The following is a 22,088-nucleotide window of genomic DNA, read 5'->3' on the forward strand; positions in this document are numbered from 1 at the left end:
TAGTTATCACTATGATTAATATTGTGACTATTACATAATAATCCAAAAATCATACTCATAACAAGTCAGCCGAGTATGTTTTTCTCTAACACATACTCATGTATCGATTTTGACATCTCTGCGTCAATGACAACACTTTGTTATCAATAAACTAGATATTAGTCTCAATGCATTATCATTGTCCAAGTCCATAATAATACTTGGCTAAAGACTTTTTAAGAATAATCATATTATTCTCAAGGCTTTATTAAACTAGTTTATTTGTACGCATAGAAAAAGTAACTAAAATAACAATGGCAATACACTATATTAACAAACCAAGTAAAACGAGTAAGTGATTACAATCATCTCATGATTGGTCTTTGGGCAATATTCACATTGTGTGAACTTTGTGAACATGTTTTTGTCTTTGCGCACATGTTTGGTTGCTCCAGTATCAATCCACCATGAATTATCATCTTGTGCCATATTAATTTCAAAAATCATGGCAATGAACTTTTCATTATTATCAACCTTAGAAGATTGTTTCTTCTTTAAAGATCGACATTCATTCTTAAAATATCTTGGCTTACCACAATGATAGCATGAGTCATTTTTTTTTGAACTTAGGTGCTCTATCAGTCTGTTTGAATTTTCTCTTGGATGGTTTAGTTGTCTGTACTTCCTTCGTAACATGCACTTTGGCATTTTTAGAATCTAGGTTCTGATCTTGCTTTCGATATTCTTCTTCAATAAAAAAAATGATTTGCCAAAGCCTCAAGAGATATTTCCTCTTTCTTATGTTTTAGACTTCTTTTAAAGTCTTTCCAAGATGGAGAAAGTTTGTCTATAATGGAGGATGCAACAATAATTTCATCCATTTTCATATCATATTGCTTAAATTGATGCAACATTTTTTCAATATCATGAAATTGTTCCATAACAGAACGACCACCAATCATTTGATAATTATTGAAACGACTAACAAGAAATTTCTTACTTGTAGCATCTTCAATCATGTATCTTGTCTCCAATTTGTCTAATAATTCCTTAGTGTTGGCCTCATTTTGTTAGGTGTCGAACAAACCATTGGATAAATCATTCAATATGTGGCCTATGCACAAGTAATCAACATTGTCTCATTTTTGCCTTTCTCTAGTTGCAACAACAGATTCATTTTCATACTCTTCCAGTCTTTGAGTATCCAAAACATAGGCAATCTTCAAATTTGATAATAAGAAGAGCATTTTTTCTGCCATCGTCGGGAATTGTCACCATCAAACTGATCAAGTTTGATAAATTTGGAAGTCAACTCCTTTAGTGTTCCACTTTCATGTGTTGTAGTAGTCATCATGATAGTAGAACCTTACAATTGTTAGTACAAATCTTCGGTGAGGAAAATCTCGAACACACGAACGGAACACGAGCAACAACTTGAATAGAAAATGAAGAAATAGGACAAGGCTTCAAGGTGTGTATCAAGCCACTATCTTTAAGGTTCTATTCTCCCTCACCTATAATCGGTATGCAAATGAGTTTCAAGCAAATGAACCTCGAGGATACAATGAAGCCCAATGACTATTTGTGTTTTGCACTGACGAAAATAGTCCACTGAGCACTGAGCAATGTATAAAAATAAAATCAATTTCTATAAAACAAATTTTATAGTAACTCTGTAACAACCCATTTTCGGTGAAATCGAAATAGTAGTTTCGAGACCACAAATCTGTGTCCGAAAGAAAAATTATTTTAATATTATTGCATGGTCTGCATTATGGTAGAGAATTCATATAAAAATTTCATTAAGAAAATTTTACTGATTTCATGTTTAATTAGGGTAAAGGACTAAATTTCAAAAATGTGAAAGTTGAATTCTAGTAGCTAGAAGGATTAAATAGCTACGAAATTCAAAATTTGAGGTCCTTATAAGGCAAATAAACAATTAAGAGAATTTAGTAGATATTTATGATGATTCATCCATGGAAAATTGAATAAAGAAAATGACTAAATTGGAAATTGAAATAATTAAATATGATAATAAACTAGTATCATCTTATTTCATCATCTTCCCAAATTAAAATACATGAAAAGCCTAGCTAAGAGAAAAGCGTTTAAGCAAACTTAATTGGCTTAATTGGGTAAGCATTCTTGTCCGCTTTTTAGTAATTTTTATATTTCTAATATCGTAATAACCTAACCTAGCTATTTTGGGGAATCAATTTGTAAAGTTATCAAAGTATTAAAATTTTTCCATGGATGAGTATGCTGAAATTTTGAAATTTATGGTAGAAAATGAAAGGTTGTTGATAGATAAACAACTTTTATAAAGAATTTTTTATGAAATTGTGATTTAGGGACTAGATTGAAAATATGAAAAATTCATGAAAAATTTATGATTTTTTTGAAATACATGGGCTGTAAATGTTATATGAAAAATTTGGCTAGGCTTGGAATAAGGATTAAATTGCATGAATTTCATTTTCCGAGCCTAGGGATGAAATCAGAATTAATTAAAAGTATAGGGGAAAAATGGTACTTTTGCCTAAAATGTGAATTGATTTTAATTGAATATGAATTTTATTAAATTAAGTTAAATTTACTCGTATAGATCCGGATAGACCTAGTAAGGGGTTGGATTGAGGAAAAAAAAGAATCGGATTAGTAGATTCTCGTATACAAACAAGTGTCGAGGTAAGTCCGTGTAACTAAATTGTGTACATTTATATGTTTGAATTAAATATTGTATATATGAATATTGAATTTTATAATTTTTATGTTTATGAAATTAATCATATATCCAAAAAATACTCGATAAAAATATTAAATCCCGTTTGAATACATGAAAATCGATTGGATACAGGGCTCCTGTATTGGTTGTGGTCTTGTATATGTTGCAGACACATCATAGCTCGAAAGAGCGTCCCGTTATTAGCTCTCATGAGCATCTTGTTATATGGTTCTTGCGAACTTCCCGTTATAGTTCTTCGAAGCGTCCTAATAGGTTGTGATCCTACATGTGTTGTGGACACACCTTAGCTCTTATAAGCTTCCCGATTATATGGCTCTTCGTGAGCTTCCCGTTAATTGGCTCTTTGTGAGCTTCCCGATATGGCTCGCTTGAACTTCCCGATATATGGCTATCCGGAGCTCCCCGATTAATGGCTCTTCGGAGCTACCCGTTATAGGCTCGCACGAGCTTCCTGAATATTGCTCTTATGAGCTTCCTGTTTTAGCCCGGATAAGCTTTCCGCTTATGTGCTCTTACAAGCACTCCTGAATATGAGTTGACGGACTTACCGTATAGTACACTTTGAGCGTACTGCCCATGTATCCGTCGATATTTTAAATGATTTAACGGTAAAGTTGCGGTATGAAATGATATGAATTCATGATGAAATATTATAAAAAAATATTTGAAATACTAGAATATGATACTCATATGTTCATTTGATACTTGGAGTGGTAGATACATATATGAGGAAATGGTATATTGATGAGCTCATCTATATTCCCTGGTATTTATATAAATTTACATAACTAACATGCTTGATGAGGATTTATGTGTTTTTAGGCTATTGATTTTATTGATTTGGATGTACTATGAGTGCTTATTTTAAATGAACATGATTGGTAAGTTAATTTCCTGTTATACGAACTTACTAAGCATTATATGCTTACTCTGTTTATTTTCCTCTATTTTATAGCGCTCGGAAGCTCGTAAAGGTTGGAAATCGGTCAGAGCATCATTACACTATCCTTCAGCTCATTTTGGTATAAATAGCAAACTTATTTTGGTATAATGGCATGTATAGGTTAAATTGGCCAATGATGCCATGTATATGGTTGGTCGTAACTAGCCATTGGAATGGCTAGTGATGGCATGTTTGATGTATGTGCAGGAGGTTATATCATGTTTAATATATATGTGTTTGGTATGATAGATTGAATTTTGATAAACTTATATGATTATACAAATAGGTAAGTTTGAATACTTAAATACAGGTGATAATATATCATGCATAAGATTAGTTTTGGCTTGGTTTTAATGTCTTGAATTGGTTGGTGAATGTATTCAAGTGTTGTTGTAGGTCGAAGGCAAATTTGGGTGAGAAAAGTGGCCTTAAAAATGCCCTATTTTCGTCCACACGGGTAGATACACAAGCGTGTGTCTCAACCATGTATGACACACGGCCATGCGCACGGGCTGCATCCTTAAAATTTAAAAACAGAATGCCCAGGTATTTTCGCACGGGCAAAGACACGGGCGAGTGTCTCAGCCGTGTGTAACACACGACCTAGCACACAGGTGTATGACTTGGCCGTGTAAACCCTGCACCTAATTAATGCAAGTCAGTATGCTCACACGGCCTAGCACACGAGTGTGTGGCTTGGCCATGTGACCCAACTTAGTAGCTACCCTAATTTTGAGCACGGGCTGGGACACGGCCGTGTGCCTCACATCGAATGCCCACACGGCCTGGGACACAAGCATGTCACTTGGCCGTGTGTGCCACATAGCCTGGCCACATGAGCATGTGTCCCCTGTACTTAAGGAAAATTTTAAAATTTCACAAAAAAATTTCTGAGTTCCTGGTTTAGTCCCGACTTATTTTAAGTGCATATTTTGGGTCTCAAGAGCCCATATAAGGGACATTATGATTGAATATGATTGGTTTTGGATACAAATAGTAAATGTTACGAATTTACTGTTTTTGATCTGTAAACTCCGGTAATGCTCTATAACCCTGTTTCGGCGACGGATATGGGTTAGGGGTGTTACAAACTCTTTATAGAACAATCTAATAATATTAGAAGATGGAGGAAAGATATAAAGAATTTTTAGAACTTGTTGGTATGATTTCCAAATGAAATATCATTCCTATTTATAGGAATTTTCATGTCTCTTCATAAAGACAACTTTTAATAGGTGTCTTTTATGAATAATAACATCTTTAAAAAGACACATAATTATTCATCTAATATTATAACTATTCAAGTAATATTGTTTGAATAGTTATAATTTTTTATAAAAAATCAAGTGATATAACTCTTGACCAATAACCAAAAGATTTAACTTTTGATTAATTACACCCACTTAAATCCCTTTAGGCTTCTAGAAATGTAAACTCAATAAACAAGGATGATAGTGGGTTGGATATCTACAAATTCGGATTATTTGGATCGCCTAAAATTTTGAATTTGTAAACAATCCGACTTTTAATATCCAAATCCAAATTGAATTAAATATGAATATCTATCAAATATTCAGATTCGTATTTGTTATTCGAGATATCGACTCGATATTTGACTCGAATTGGTTACAAAATATATAAAATTTTGCTTCCTATAATATTCAAACACATAACTTTTAAACAATTAAAATCATACTTTAACCATCAAAGTTAATCCTCAACCTTGGTTAAAATTTACTCAAACTAATAAATAACATATAAATAAAATATAATAATTAATAATAAATTTAAATATGTTTAAAAATTATCGGAAAAATATATATCGTTTAACATCTCATTCTCTTAAATATCATGTAGCTTCTCTTAATTTTATTCTTTTTCTGTTTGTAAACTTAATTGAACAATAAGATGGAGTGAATAGAATTTTTATATTAGCGATTATCCCTTTTATTATTTGATCAATTCAATTAGTTAATTTTAAAAAAATAATATTTATATAATTAAAATAAATATAATGGTATGAATTTATTTTGTAATGTCACATAATTATATTTAGTACATATTATATAAAATAGTATACATACATGTTTAAGGATATATAATATATTAAACTATGAATGTAACATAATTATCATAACATTACGATATTACAATGTGCATTCTTCTATTATTAACGATATACAATCTAAACCTTAAATTTATAACTAACTGTATATAGGCTATACTCCTTTGTTACATCAACAAGACTCACTCGTATAAAAAAAAGTTTACTCACTAATCCCTATTTCAAAGAAATCACTCTTCCTCATTTGTTTCTCTTTTCTTATCTTCTTTTTTAGTGAAGGGGGTCCTTAAGAATTTTATTTTGTCAATCCGGTAAAATTTGACATATGGCAATTGTATTTCCAGTCGACATGTCAAAATGGAATTTTATATGTAACCCATATACAATTATGTTATTATAATATTGCATAACTAATATACCTAAATTATATAATATTAATTTATATATTATAATATACCATAAAATTTGGTACATGTTTAAGGTTTAGGTTGCACATCACTAATAGAAAAATGCACATATTGTAATATCATAATGTTAAAATAATTGTAATACCATAAAATGCACATTCACAATTTAATTATATAACAATTGATATATTATATGTCCTTAAAAGTGTATGTGTCTTATTTTTATAAGATAATATGTACTAAAGATAATATATCACATTATAATATAAATTCATATTATAATATTTATTTTAATTATATAAATATTAGTTTTTTGTTTAAAATAATTTAACTAATTTAGTTAATTAAATAATAAAAGGGATTGTCATAAATTTAGAAATTACGATGATTCCATCTCATTGTTAAGTTAGATTTACCAATACAAAAGAATAAGATTTAAGAGAATAAGATGTTAAATAAGATATATTTTTATGATAATTTTTAAAAATGTTTAAATTTATTATTTATTATTATAAATTTTATTACTAATTAGAATATTTAATTTTAGAAAATATTTTTATTGATATTTATATGTTATTTATTAATTTCTCTAAATTTTAAATATAGTTGAAGGTTAGTCTACTAAATTGTAAGTTATTTAATTATGCTAAGTTTTTATTATTATCCAGTTATAAAAATTATAAAATAATCCTTCAATTTATCGCGTTATTATTTTTGTTTAATTTCATAAAACTGTAGATGAATTGGAATTTAAAAATGGTAAAATAACAAATTTAATCCTTAACATTTATATATTATATCAATTTAGTCGTAATTCTAAAGAAATCAACCCTCTACATATTATCTCAATTTCAATTTAATTCTAAAAATTATAAATTTCTTTTCTTTTTACTTCTATTCTGTTTTCCTTCTCTCTCTCTCTTTTCATTTGATTTTCCTTTTCTTTTCGTCCTCACCTAAACCTAAACCTCCCAAGAATATCTTTTAGTTCATTGAAGGTTATTCCATCGACTAAAGATTTAGTTTCATTTTGGATTTTTTATTTTATTTTGAAATAATTTGTGAAATGTGATTACATTAGATCATTCCAAGAATTGGGACCATTGTGAGGCGAAGGGCTCATTTCTCCTGTTTCATTTTAGGGTAAATTATACAATTGATCACTCAATTTAAAAAAATTTTTTTGAAACACAAAAATAAATAAAAATTTTTATTTTTAAGCACGGTCTTGAAAAACCATTTTCATTTTAGGCACTATTGTTAAAAATTGTTTTCATTTTGTTCACCCGATGTTAATTCAATGTTATTGTACATTCCTTTTAGTCACTCAACTTTAGTAAGTTTTATTTTAGTCATTTATTTTATCTTTTAAATTCTTTTTATAGAATTAATTTTAGTTTTTTTTAGTAAAAGGAAAAACTTGAGTGTATAGGGAAAACTTAGGTTTTTACATGGAAAATAATTTATCTCTTTAATTACCTTTAATATTTTTCCTTTTTAGAATTAGTTTTAATTTTTTAAAAATAAAAGAGAAAAACATAGGGTTTTACAGGAAATTAACTGGATTTTATAGGAAAAACTTGGGTCTTTACAGGAAAAGTCATTTTATCTTTTTAATTTTCTTAAATTTTTATTTTCTAAAATTAATTTTAAACCTTTTCCCAGTAAAAGGAGAAAAATTTGGGGTTCTATAGGGCCTGAGTTTTTATATGGAAAATTTGAGGTTTTATAAATGTTTTTCATTTCCTTTTTTTCCTCTTTTAAAATTAATTTTATTTTTTTAGTAACAAGGGAAATACCTGGGTTTTTTCGATGAATTACTTGGGTTTTTTCGGTAAACTTGAGTGTTTACAAAGAATTGAGTTACAAAGAAAAATTAGGTTTTATCTTCGCAATTGAATAACTCAATTTCCTGTAAAAAGTCAAGGCGTTTTTTTAAATAAAATTAAATTTAAAAAGAAAATGAGTGATCAAAATGAAAATTTATTAAAGTTGGGGGCTAAAATGAGTGAATAATGACATTGAATTAACAACGAGTGTCCAAAATAAGAAAAGTTTTTAACAACAGTGCCTAAAATGAAAATTTTCTATTTTTCAATACTCAAACTTAAAACTTATGAAAATTTGGTGTCCAATTGCATAGTTTGCCCTTGATTTTAATACTAGCAGCATTAAATGAGGTTATTTATTTTTTGTTGCTTGTGGAATTCTAGAAAGATATGAAATAAGGAAATTAACCAAGTAGTTAGCTTTTTAGTATTTGGTACACTGATAGTCTACTGTTTTAAAATTTTGACAAGTGTCTTTTTTTAATTTTTTTAAAAAATTTTACCATATCCCTACAATACACTTATTAATCCTCTCATAAATCTAATGCACTTGGTACAAAAACAATGGCCAAATTGACCATACCTAAAACAATACTTCTAAAACCTAATCTAGTGGTTGAGAAATTTGAGATGTTAATTACCAAGAAATTCCCCACAATAATCCAGCATCAAAAGATGCATTCTTGCTAGCGGACAGCCTTCAAATTGTGGTTCCTTTGCCATTATCGTCTAAATACAATGTTTACACAATCGATAACACAGATGGATCATTAGTTCAATCGGTTTAATTCAAAAAATTATTAAAAAGAATCATAAAATTAAAAAATAGAAAAAAATGATTCAATTATCAATTCAAGTTATTCATACTGGTTCATAAATCAACCAATCCAATCCCTTATTTCAAATCGATACCCCGATCGATTCTTGATCTTACCAATTCAACCTATCAATTCGGTCCAAATTTGAAAATAGTGTCAATTTTAGTTTTGAATATTTCTCTTAACTAATACAACAGAAACTGGAATAGTTAACATTATTCTATAACCAATATAAAAGGAAGCAAATCATTTTATATAATTAAGTAGTCAATTGGAGTATCATTATCTATGTTTTAAAGAATTTTTAAGATTAAAACAACGTACTTTCAAATTTTCATTATCTACTGACTTTAATTTTTCTACATTGAATAAAAACCAAAATGCCATCATATATTTTAAATTGTTCAAATTTATTTTGGAAAGAAAAATTGTTTGATCTACTAAGTATAAAAATAATCAATTCTAAAAGATTCTTCAGGAAAATTTATTGTTTCATCCTCAACATTCTCATCAAATTGTTTACTTCTACAAATAATACGTTTTTCACTATCTCAATAGCTATTTCTTTAAGACACGCCATAGCATTTTAAAATCCATCTTCCTATATTTTTCAAAAAAAAATGAAAGATGATCTTTTAATTATTCTATTGCTACATCAATTTGCATATCTTTAGATTGTAAATTTTTGCTAATTAAGTTCATACCAAATAATTATGCCCAACAAAAGCTTGTTAAACATTCAGCTTCACTTTTGACTTTAGAATCATCACCAACTTCAATTAATTTCAATAAAACATCTTTTGTTTGTGGAGCTTCAAATATTATAGTTTTAACACTTTCAATACGACTTTCCCAACGTATTTGTGATAATGATTTAAGTTTGGGCTCAGCATATGATCTTATAAATTTTCCATCTTTTCGTTGAAGAAGAAAATAATGAGTATTATTTGTTGTAGTACTCCAAAAAAGGATGCAACTTTAAAATAAGGATAAGTCGTCTCACAAAGTACTAATTTAGACTACGACAATCACATGGAGTGTAAAATGATTAGGATTAACATTTTTTCGCACTCTTTGATGTTTTCCTTTCATACTAGACCCATTATCATATCATTATCCTTTTATGTTATCTATATAATCTACAATGGCATAAAAAAAAATACCTTTTCTAGTTGTATTATCTACTTGTAAAAATTCTAAAACATATTTTGAAACTTTTATTTGACTTGAAACATCTACACATCATAATATAATAGGCATTTGCTTTTGATGACTTATATATGGACTACAATCAAGTAGTATTAAAAAATATTTTACTCCAAATAAAAGAGATCAAAGAATGAAATTATCAGATCTTGGCATAACTAACTTCACTCTTCCATATATTCCTCCTTTCCCAAATATTACCCATTTCATAGTCAGCCTACTTTCTAGAAAGCTTACGCAGACGTGTACTTCTCCGTGACTCAACTTCAAATCCTTGCTTATCATACTCCACATGTGCAACTGACATATCACCCCTTTCTTTCACAACAGCTGACAATTTGTACATAGTTTACTTGGTTTAAAACAGTGAAACCTCATTATCCACCAATGATCCATGATGTTTTTGCACCAAATCATGGCTTAATATTAGTCGTGGTTTTAATACTACTTTTAGTTTATACTTCTAGAATTTGAAAATTTTAATCCCAATCAAATGATAACTATTGAATTCATTAAGTTAACTTTGTTATTTTTAAAATTTGATGTGTAAACATATTATCATATGTATAATACTATATATATATATATATATATATTATTTTCACATATTACTCATAAAAATCAGTTAATAAATTTAAAATTGTCATTTACATTACAACTAAAATTTTGAAATTAAAAAAATATAACCACCAAGATTAATCCAATTGGAGAACGTGAACTTCATCTGTAACTTGATGCATAATACAAGTCTAATGACATAATTCAACCAAACAGATTTAACTGTTACCATTGGGTCAGGACTAAAATTGTAAAATTTGAAAAGTACAAAGACTAAAATTGATCAAATTATAGGTGCTAAATCCATAATTTACGCTAAATACAGGGTCTAATAGGAGGATGGCAAAAAATTGGCCCTCGAGATTAGCAAGAACAGGGGCTGATGTTTGTCACATTGATATAATCCAGAATTTGAAATCATGCAAGATTGAATAGCAACCACGTAGCTAAAGCTTCCAAGATTACATGACAACCTCAAAAACAGCATTGTTAAAGCAGGTGATATTATTTCTCAAAAAACACAATGGTAAAGAAAAGTCAGCCACATATTTCAGCATGCTAATCAAGTTATTTAACTGTTCCATTTACATATTTGAGTGCCCCACGCGAACTTGAACTCGGTGCCATGAAGTGTTGAGAATACCTCGTAGGTTCCAAATATCTTGCACGTTTTCAGGTTGCACATTTGCAGCCGAATCCACCTGCGAACCAATGAAAAGATATGAATGGGAAATGGAAGAACTGAGATGAGACAACGGAACTCTGTGGTGCCACAGGCCAAATATAACTAAGATCCTAGGGTTCTACTAATGTAACTATAATGTCACAAAAGTTTCACGGAGATATGATAAGGATTATATGTTGCCTAAGTTTGTTAGGTCTAACAGCTATGAAGTTCAATATTGGAAGGGCCTGTTTCTGTCCCTGAAAGGGTTCAAGAGATGCCGTTGAAAAATGGCCACTTTGGATGACATACATTTACAAGAGCCACAGGTGGAACATATAACTAATGCTCGTATATTAATCATCGCATTCCAAATTCTAACAGCGTGAAAATGAAACGGAAAGAAATGTACCGCTTTGGCAACAATCTCAGTACTGTATGGGATATCAACTGTGACCTCAAAAAGCACCCATGCCCATTTGTCACTGCTTACGTGATCTGCTATGTAAGGGACACCGGTTTTCTGAGATCTAGATGCTTCCAACCAGGTTTTACCACCGTCAATAGATACATCAACTCTCTCGATTCCTCGGCCCCCTCCTGATACTGCATATCCACTAATTGTTACCTGCATAACATTTGACCGCATAAAATCTAAGTAACTGTGAGTAGCATTCAGTTTGCAGGGGAACCCTGGAGAACAAGGTTTAATATAACAGTAAAGGGTTCATTGATTGAGACTAAACTTGCACATGAGGTCAAGGTTTACTTCTTTTTGGTCAAAATCTAAGTTGACTTTGGAGACAAAAGGAGTACATCCAAGCCAATTGGTCCAAATTTAGAACAAAGGAAGAACTTGCTCCTACCAGATATGTGTGGATCATAATAGTCAGTCTCTCTCACAATTTGACAAAACTTCATCATGATAGTCTCAGTGTCTCACAATATGACAAAACTTCAATTAATAAGTATGATCAGATATAATCGGTGGGGTTTTTTAACTCCATAAGCAGGGTCATATGATTACCATGCCTATTTAATTATAAATAATTGATAATTTTTTAAGTGTATAAATGGAGACACCAACAGTTTAAAGCCATTTGTGCAGTTAAAAAGCTCTATTGCCGGTGTATTGGACCATTATCTCAAGTATAAACAAGAAATAACCTTCATAGAGTTGACTGTAATTCTAAAATCATGCAGGCCAGATGAAATATGACTGAAAAAAGGCTAGTAAATCTCATAATGATAGGATTATAATCATGTTTACATACACTCGCACCATTATAGAGCAATTATTGCAAGGAGAACTAACCTTTCCGGGTTTAATTGACTGCACATCTTCCAAAGAACAAATCACAGACTGCCAACCAACAAAGAAACTAAATATTAGTCAGGACATTCAAGCAAATTCAGTTCGTAAAAATATCTGGCTAAAACATTAAAAAAGCCCCAAACTATACTGGTTAAAGGTCAGGGATTTATGTTAACAGTTTATTTATGTATAAGTTAAAATGTAAAAACAGCTTGTCTGGATCTTTATTTTTCTGTTAACACAATGTTTCCATACTGCAGTGCTGTCAAGGGCACAAGGCTCACTCTAGGTTCTAGAACCCTTATATTGCCTTAGACACAAGGAGCAAAAAAAGCACTAGCTAGAGTGAAGTAAACCGTAATATGTATATGTGTGAGTTTTTGCAAGTCTGGGTGTGCATAATGTAATATATAAAACTTAGATATATAGTAAACTCTAAAGTGGTGTAGTTTATCTACAAAACATACAACTTTTTTATTGGTCAATATGCATGATTTCCTTATGGTCAATGTTTGTTGTTTAATGCTCAAAATTTGGAGAGTTCGATAAAATCCCTTTCTTACTAGTAAATGCATATCAAATGAAAACAGTGAAAAATAAAAGAAACTAAAGTGCAATTCAATCAAGCAGGCTTTTTTTTCGTGCTTATCGCCTTACAAAAAAGCATACCGAGGTGCACCAGGCATGTGCCTAATCAAAAGGGCTTACTAGAAAACTTAGACTAAAGGTGTTAAATACCCTTCCTTGAAGCTATTCACGTGCAATATACATATAAGATTAGACTAATCAAATCAAAATCAAGTAACACCTGAACTGGGAAATCCATTTGTGGCCTCCTTGTAGACCAATTGATGTTATCCCAATCAACAGAGGGCGGAAACATCTTGTAATCTTTTTGCATGAAGAAGCCCTAGGAGGTAGTAAAAGGAACTCGATCATATAACAATACGGAAAATGATAACATTGGTTTAATATAAAGGTGAAACCTCTCTTCTACCTGGCATTCTTCAGCTATTATGTTGATAGAATCAAGCCACTTGACAGAACGTGCACCTATAACACCTGGCACAATTACTCTCAATGGATAACCATGATCCCTGTTGAGAGGCTTTAGCATGATAACAAGACACTTCCTCATGTTAGAAACAAACTGAGACATTATGCTCCCAAAAACCATTCATCACGGTGAGAAAAAGAAACGTTGATGAAGTCCAAGCAAATGCATACTATAGAAAAGAATATGATATGATGAGAGCAACTTTCTTACCTCTCCATTCATCTCATAAGCAAGCAAAACATCTGCTTCAGGGTTAGTGGCTTGACTAAGTGGAATCGATGCCTTGTACGGGCCCCCATTCTCCTCCTACATTTTTTTTGAAAACAAAAGGCAGATTATGAAGTGATGTTCTCCAATTGACAGTAAAAAAAGTCATTGAACGGCAGAAAAGTTGACAATGAAAGTCAATCGGGCAGCTTACTACCTTACACTTATCAATGCTCACAAATTCTACGTGTTTTCCACCAGACTGAGTGCTACATGTCAACTTTGGTATCCCAATGAGTTCAAGTAAATCAGCCAATTTGGCACCACCCCAGACAGCTGTAAGGTCAGAAAGATGATAAACAGGATATTTTCAAAGGTCATTTCAAATGTGATTATGAATACTAAATTAACAGAACAGTATGATAAGATACATAGATTTGAGGGTGAAATCAATAGAAAGCCGAAAGAAATAAGTTGATTCATTCATGATTTTGTACACCAACAAGTGTGTGAACAGCGAAAATGCCTATATGCATGTCTACCTATGCACACACACATGAAATATAAGTTTGAAAAACTATTGCAAATTGGAGATTGAGAAAACAAACCATTCCCTATAGCAGAAACATCCCAGCCTACTCCTCTCACTTTTCTAGTTTTGCTCATGGCTGTCCTCCTATTACCTGCACACTGAATAAAACATATAAGGCAAATCAGTGAACAAACACGACAATCTCAGTGCTATCAGCATCACATATGTTGAACGAAACTTACCTGTAAAGTGGCGGTGACATTGTATTTTGGCAGCATCCTGTTAGTCATTGAAAATTCTCAAAACATTGTTCGGAAAACAGACTAACATATTGAAGAATATAATCAGAAAAGAAACTAGAGAATAAAATGAACTGTATTCATGCAAGATTAATTATCAGAAATTCCTAAAACATACAGTTAGTTTCTTGGATTGCAATTGGCAATGCTCATCACTCACCTTACATCTCTCATATACAGCTTTTTTGGAGTTCCAATTAAACCGCATATATCAACACAATATCTGCAGTCCAAAACAAGCCCGGAAGTCAGTGAGGATTCCCATCAAGACAAACAAGTTTAAAAAGTTCTAATAACAGTTAGCATGACAGAGTCTATAACCTCTCTATGTCATCGACTACGGGGATTGGTCCATGATTTCTCTTGTAGAACAAATCAACAGGAGTCACATAAGAGGAAGCTAAAGCAGAACGCGGCGGCTCGGCATTGAAGGGCACCTACATCAAAGATGCCAATACCAAGTGGATTACTCATTGAAAGTCCGATCAATGAACACGTATTCAATAGGCAAAGAAACATCTTTATTAGCAATTTGGATACCCTTTTTCTTTAATGAAATTAAATCAATCACCATAAAATATTATACAATGAATCAAGTTTACTAGGAACCAAAATACCTATTCTTTTTCACTGCTTAATATCAATACACATCAAAAGTCCTTTCTATAAATAAAATCGACATAAAAACAAATGAAATTCAATAAAGAGAGTGATTAAACAGAAAAAAAAAAAAAAAACTTGCCTTGGAGTTGATTTGAAGAGAAGGATGGCGTGGGGGTTCTTGTGAATAATCAGAGGGTCCCTTTATTCCTGGCATTTCCCCTTCTTCTAGGGTTCCCTGAAAAACTCAAAAACTGAAGCTATCAAAGTTGAACCGGCGATGAAGAAACTAGAGGAAGAGACTGCGTAGGTGTGTGTCGGCTTTTTAGTTAAGTTCCAACGAATGGTTTGGTGATGACGAGGCTACCATTACATAGGGAAGAGGGCAATCATTCACCGTCCATCTGCAAGTAGGACCCACTTCAACGATAAAGATAAAATCTTTGATTTTTTTTTTATTTTATAAAAACGCCAACAATGGAGACAAAATCTATTTTATGGGTTGGCTTTGTGGTGTTTAGTTTACAAGTCTTCATGGAATCCACATAGTTGACGACGATAGCCACAAAGTTTTTTATCTTAGCAATTTATATTTTTAGAAATTTTGGAATTTAATTCTTATATTATTTTTCAAAATTTTAATTTTTCTAATTTTTCATATTTTAATATTTAAATTTAACTGTTAAAATTATTAAGTTTATCTATGTGATGTTTTAAAATAAAAAAATCATCTAATAATCATGTAATTAATAAAATAACATTGTAATGAAACAAAATTTAACAAAAATTAATAATATTAATAATTGAATTCAAATTTTAAAATCTGAAAAAGAAAAAGATTAAATTTATAAAAATAAAATAATAAAAATTTTAGAAAAATATAAAGACTAAACTTTACAAGTTTTTTATACCAACTTCGCAAATCTTTTAATTCTTACTATTTTCAGACTAAAACGGTGGAAAGATATGAAGAATTTATGGAGTTTCATCAAGTTTTATGCTCAAATAATCGATTAAATTAGAATAATAAATAATATATTATACTACTTGGGTGAAAAGTATTTACTTAAAATATATTTATAAAATAATTATAAAAATTTTGATTGAAATAATAAAATTGTTTTACTTTTAAACCTTTTTATTTCTAAATTTATTTTAAGTGTAAATAATAATATTTTTAATTGAAGTATGTCCATATTTGAGAATGGAACGTGGGGAATCGAATGTGAATCTTATTGTGACTATAGCCACAAAGCTTGTCAATTAACAAAGGCTGACACTAGGCCTTCACGTTCACAACCCACTTAAATTAGCTTTTTCACTAATAACAAATGCTAAATAATCAGCTTTTTAAATTAAATCAACTTTTCAAACTATTTCTTTTTAACTTAAGTTCAATGTCAATTTTTATATCCTCATTTATGTTAATTATAAATATAAATATATTATTTTTTATAAATAAATAATATTATATTAATTTTAAAAATTATTTAAAATTTATATTTGTTAACAATGGTTATGTAAATTATTTTTTTATATATTTTTGAATTAAGGGTGTAAAGTCTTCAAACTTTTTTGAAAAAAAGTAATTACGTTCTGTATTTTTTTTGCACTCAATTAGGTACTTAAACTTTTAAAATGCATAAAAAATGCCCTCAAAATTTTTCAAAAAAACAATTAAGACCTTTTTTTCCACTTAATTGGGTACTTGAACTGTCAAAATGCATCAAAAAGTCTCTTTCACAATTAATTTTAATAGTTGACCATTAAAGTTAACCGCTCCTAATTTTTTTCAGTTAAAGCCACCACGTGTCATAATCATGGCGTGACATGTGGCAAAAATTGATACAAATAAATAAAAATTATAAAATTATTAAATTTTAATAAAAATATAAAAGAATATTTAAAACTTATTATAAATTAGAACAAAATTATAAAAATCATAAAAATTAAAATTTTATAAAAATCTTAAAATTTATAAAATATAGAAAATATAGAAAAAAATTATAAAGTTTTATAAAGTTTTAAGAAAATTATAAAATATGTAAAGAAATATAAAATTTGTAAAAAAATATAAAATTACTATACAAAAGAAGCATTTTATAATTTTTCTATAATTTTATTGGTTTTATTTTATCATTTTTCGCCACGTGTCATGTTGTGTTGCGACACGTGATGGTTTTAACTGGAAAAGAAAACTGGAGGTTGTTAACTTGAACGATTAACAGTTAAAGTTAATGGTTAAAGGGCTTTTTTGATGCATTTTATATTTTTTTCTAATTTTTAGTAAATTTCAAATATTTTTATATTTTTATTAAATTTTAATAATTTTTATAACTTTTATTGATTTTTATTTTTTATAATTTTTTGTCACATGTCACGTAGTAGTTGTGACATGGAATGGTTTTAACTAAAAAAATTAGGGGCAATTAACTTTAATGATCAACTGTTAAAGTTGACGGTCAAAGGGCCTTTTTGATACATTTTGATAGATCAACAATTTGACAGATCAAGTACCCAATTGAGTGCCCAAAAAAAAGTAAGGGCTTAATTGCTTTTTTTGAAAAAATTTTGAGGGCCTTTTTGATTCATTTTGAAAGTTTAAGTACCCAATTAAGTGTAAAAAAAAGCAGGGGTTTAATGGCTTTTATTGAAAAAGTTTGAGGGCATTTTTGATGCATTTTGAAAGTTCAAGTTCCCAATTGAGTGAAAAAAAAAAGCAGAGGCTTAATGGCTTTTTTTGAAAAAGTTTAAGGGTCGTTTTTATGCATTTTTAAAAGTTCAAGTACCTAATTGAGTGGAAAAAAAAAAGAGTTTAATTGCTTTTTTTAAGAAAGTTTGGGGCTTTTACACCTGAAGCCTATATAATAACTTATATTTATTATATTGAAATAATACTACCATTGTATTGTGGTAATAATAAAGACATGAAAATAAAAACAGTACTTTATATTTGAGTCATATTTACTTGTAATTTTAATGTAAAAATATGATTTATATATTAAAATAAAATTTTTAAAAATAATTATATGAATTTTTAAATATATTTAAAATGATATTTCATATATTATAATATTAATAAATTTAAATATCATTTAAATCTACTTATTCTTTTATTTTATAACATTATGTCCAACTCTTTATCTTTTCACAATATATTTTATAGTAATAATGCAATATTAAATAGTTGAAGTCTTAAACTACTGTTTTTAAAAACACTTTTAAATCACTTTTCGAAAAGTTTTATTATTAATCATTTAGTCATTTTATTATTATTATTTAATGGATTTGGGTTTGAGGAATACTGTTATTTGAAATTGAGATATTGGTTTGCTTTGAGTTTTGAATAATGGGCAAAATTATTTGAGCTTATTTTGAGATTTAAAATACTTTTAAATATATATTTATCATAGTTAATTGAGTCTTAGCTTAATTAATATGAGTATTATTGTCAATGTAGGACGACGTGGGTTCAAGTGCGCTGAAGCATATTATCCTTCTATTTATAGGTTGGGAAGGGGTTATAAGTAGTTCTAGACATTATATCAAAAAAAGAGAAGATATGATAAAAACTATAATAAAATTATTCAAAAAAATATCTATATTAAACTGTGCAAATACTCTTTTGATTTTTGTACATTTCAAAATATGTAAATTAATCTCCTTAAAAAACTAATTTACTCTTTATACATTTGTATTGTAAGCAAATAATCAATGGCAATATTGGTGACTTTCTTAAAATTTGTAAGATGCAACAATGCAACAATATCAAGAAAAGAAAAGAGAAACCAAATTAGAATAAGAAATTCACATGTCATCTAATTACTTTGTTTTCTTTAATCTAATTTTCATTGAAAGGAAAAAAGATACTTGAGTTAAGTGTTTAACCCATAATTTATTGACTTTTTAGTGATAAAGTCTATATTTAATTTGCCTAATCTATTGAAAATTTCTCACCATCCTCCTTCTTAGTGCCGATTACAGTTGTTAGATGCAATGCCTGTTGCAACCTAAAGACTAACAGATTATTGTAACTTATCTTATTAACATGTTTTGGCCAAAATTAATTAGACTTTCAATTGGTGATATATGAGGATTTCTAATAGCCCAATACTAAATATAACTTGAGAAAGAATCAAGTAAAGTAAGGGTGAGATTAAGATTTTCAATGTGATTGAAGTTCCTATAAATAAGATATTTGATCTTCAAGGTGTTTTATTACGAGAAGATCTCTACTATTATACTCTTTATTAAAGACTTATTTAGAAGCTACTTTTGTGGAATTATATATTCACATTGATTGTAATTGAACAAGTTATTTTATGCTTATAAATAGACGGCTTGTTTAGATCATCATATGAGAGACAAAGATCGCTTATTCATTGATGAACTGATTTATAGTACAAAATTATTTAAGTAAAATGAATTATTTTATTAGTTTACATCTAAACTTTCAGGGAAAAGACTTAGAGGGAGGGTTCAAAACATACGAGCTAGGTTGCAACTTGGCAAGTGAGTTGAACTTAAACCAAAGCTTGTACTTGTTGACTTTATGTTGAATTACTTTTTAGGTAAGACCTGCAGGTATAAAAAGTTTTTGAACTATGTGAATAAATTTCTATATCCATCTCTATTTTTATAGTTAGTAATAACTTTATCCAATTGCAATTGAATAAATATCTAACGGAAAAAATTAATGAATCTAACAATTAGTATAAGAGCTAGACACTTGGAGTACTATATGGTGATCATATCATCGATTTGCTATAGAGATGGAGGGTTTATCAGTTTTTAAACCCCCCATGTCAGATGACACAAACTATACCTACTTGAAGGCAAAGATGAGTGTTATTATAAAGTCCATGGATGAAAAAGCTTGTCATACAATCTTGATTGGAAGAGAGCCTCCAGTTGATGTTGTCAATGGTGTAAAAACTCCTAAATTTGAAGTAACTTGAAATAGTGATAAAGAGAAACTAGTTAATGCCAACTCCAAGGTTCTCAATGCAATCTTTTTTGTGGAGTTGGCTATTCGAAATTTAGGTGAATCTCTAAATGCACCATTAGCAAAGAAGCTTGAATTGTAGTATCCTCAAAATTTTGATGTCAATAATGGCACTATCCGAAGCATGAATAGTAACACCCCTACCCGACCCGAATGCCGGATCCGGGTACGGGCATCACAACTAAACTGGTCTATCACTTGTACTAAAATTTCACTACGATAATCATACTATGTTGCCTAATAAATAATCATACAACCAGTCAAAATTTTAGACAAAGTTTACTGTCCACATTACGAACTTCACGGAAACTAAAAAATTACAACATAATCGCCCCACTTGGCGAAGTTCCTAAAGGTGACCCCTATCTTATACGCATGACATTTTTCTTCAATGCCTCTTGTCTCATCACGATCTAGCTCGGTCCTCCATTGAGTTTCTTGTTCTGTGAACCCTACATTCACAAGTCAATCGTTTGTAAGTTCGAATGAACTTAGTGAGTTTCCTTGTTCACATGCATTCCCCACCTTGTTAGGCTTTCAATAAATAAATAATAATAAACATAACAACTCCCTGATCATTTGGATCATTTCTCTTAAACTGCTAAAATGGACTCGACCCTGATTTCGCTCTTATCCACTGATAGATGAATTGCTGAGCGTTTTCCTTATGGTCACTCTACCAACCTTTGATCAGCCTTGATAGTTCCCTTGAATGTCTCATCATCCCAACAAACTCTACCCCTTCCCTTACCTATTTTCTTCATTCCACTTACCACCATCGTGGGTTTTCTTCTTCCTACTATTTCTCCGTGTAAATGCAGCATTCCTACTTACCCTTCTAAAGGTTCTTGGTAAATATTCCCACTCTATTTAGTTTGTGGTGGAATTCGTCCTCATTTTAACCTTGTATGACATAATCACCTTCCTTCTATCAGTATGACTAACAAGGTTCCATGCCACTCTAGAGGACCAAGTCTTACTTTAAAACATGGCTGGATTATTTCTTTATGATCCGCCTAACTTGTATTACCTTTACTTTAGGCATAGCATAACCTTCTACTACAGACCACTTTGGTCTAAAACACTTAACCACTAACACTGAGTGATTATTTGATCCCACTGATTCTTTTACTCGCCATATTTCTAGCCTTTTGACTGACACTGCCTTACCAATTTTCTCCTTAAAAGGAATAGTCTTGAGAAACACTTTTTTCGTCATGTATATTAACTTTTGTTAATGGGTTCTAACCACCCTTCCCTTTTTAAGGGGCTAACCGGTGTATGTATGATACGCCACTAGTCTATGCGATTTCTCTGAACGCCCTCGACGTTCCTTAATGGCAGATTTTATACGCGATCCTTGGATAAACCATTTCTAGTACGTTTGAATATTAAGCACCATTAGTACTTCACTTACCTCTTGATTATCATCCTTATACCTTGTTGTCTTACACGATTACTTTTCCTGCAGTCTTTTCTCATTTTTATTAAGTTCTCATTCACTGGCGGATTCCTTTGACCTGTTGCTTGACTATCATTTATCCATACTTCTATTTTTTCTCAACCCCTTTTTCCCATCAACTGGTTGTCCATTAACTACTGGAGTTCGCTTGACTAAACGTCCCATTAAATACTCCATGTTTAATGTCATGGTGGACTCCATTAGTTGTCATGGTCCCGACTATGACTCTTCACTTCTGCATTCCCCTGTTTAAAGTCCTTTCAGACTATCCCATTTTTAATGTCCCATCGGACTATATTTGATGCCATAGCATCTTCCAGCTATGGTCTTACTCTTTCTGTTGTCAAATCATTTTTTAATACCATAACGTCTTTCAACTATGGTCTTACAAAA

At 30.2% G+C, this 22,088-nt stretch overlaps 1 protein-coding gene across 1 annotated transcript; it reads right to left on the minus strand.

Annotated features, from left to right (window-relative positions):
* Positions 1-10,917: 10,917 nt before the first annotated feature.
* Positions 10,918-15,580, minus strand: LOC105798447 (sulfite oxidase). Its single transcript, XM_012628505.2, has 12 exons — positions 15,371-15,580; positions 14,950-15,065; positions 14,789-14,851; positions 14,572-14,608; positions 14,406-14,487; positions 14,015-14,133; positions 13,801-13,896; positions 13,531-13,641; positions 13,342-13,443; positions 12,534-12,581; positions 11,631-11,846; positions 10,918-11,255 (listed from the first exon to the last, which is right to left on the minus strand). Exons 1-12 carry the CDS (start codon positions 15,443-15,445, stop codon positions 11,139-11,141), a joined length of 1,182 nt encoding a protein of 393 aa, XP_012483959.1. The 5' UTR covers positions 15,446-15,580; the 3' UTR covers positions 10,918-11,138.
* Positions 15,581-22,088: the final 6,508 nt, after the last annotated feature.

Source organism: Gossypium raimondii, chromosome 9 (genome assembly GCF_025698545.1).
Source record: "Gossypium raimondii isolate GPD5lz chromosome 9, ASM2569854v1, whole genome shotgun sequence".
NCBI lineage: Eukaryota > Viridiplantae > Streptophyta > Magnoliopsida > Malvales > Malvaceae > Gossypium > Gossypium raimondii.

Excerpts from the sequence above, each read along its gene's own strand:
- LOC105798447 (XM_012628505.2), bottom strand. The coding sequence starts at position 15,445 with ATGCCAGGAATAAAGGGACCCTCTGATTATTCACAAGAACCCCCACGC. Across the intron at positions 14,134-14,405 it reads TGTTTCTGCTATAGGGAATG|CTGTCTGGGGTGGTGCCAAA; the intron begins GTTTGTTTTCTC and ends CTGACCTTACAG. Across the intron at positions 12,582-13,341 it reads AAATGGATTTCCCAGTTCAG|TCTGTGATTTGTTCTTTGGA; the intron begins GTGTTACTTGAT and ends GTTGGTTGGCAG.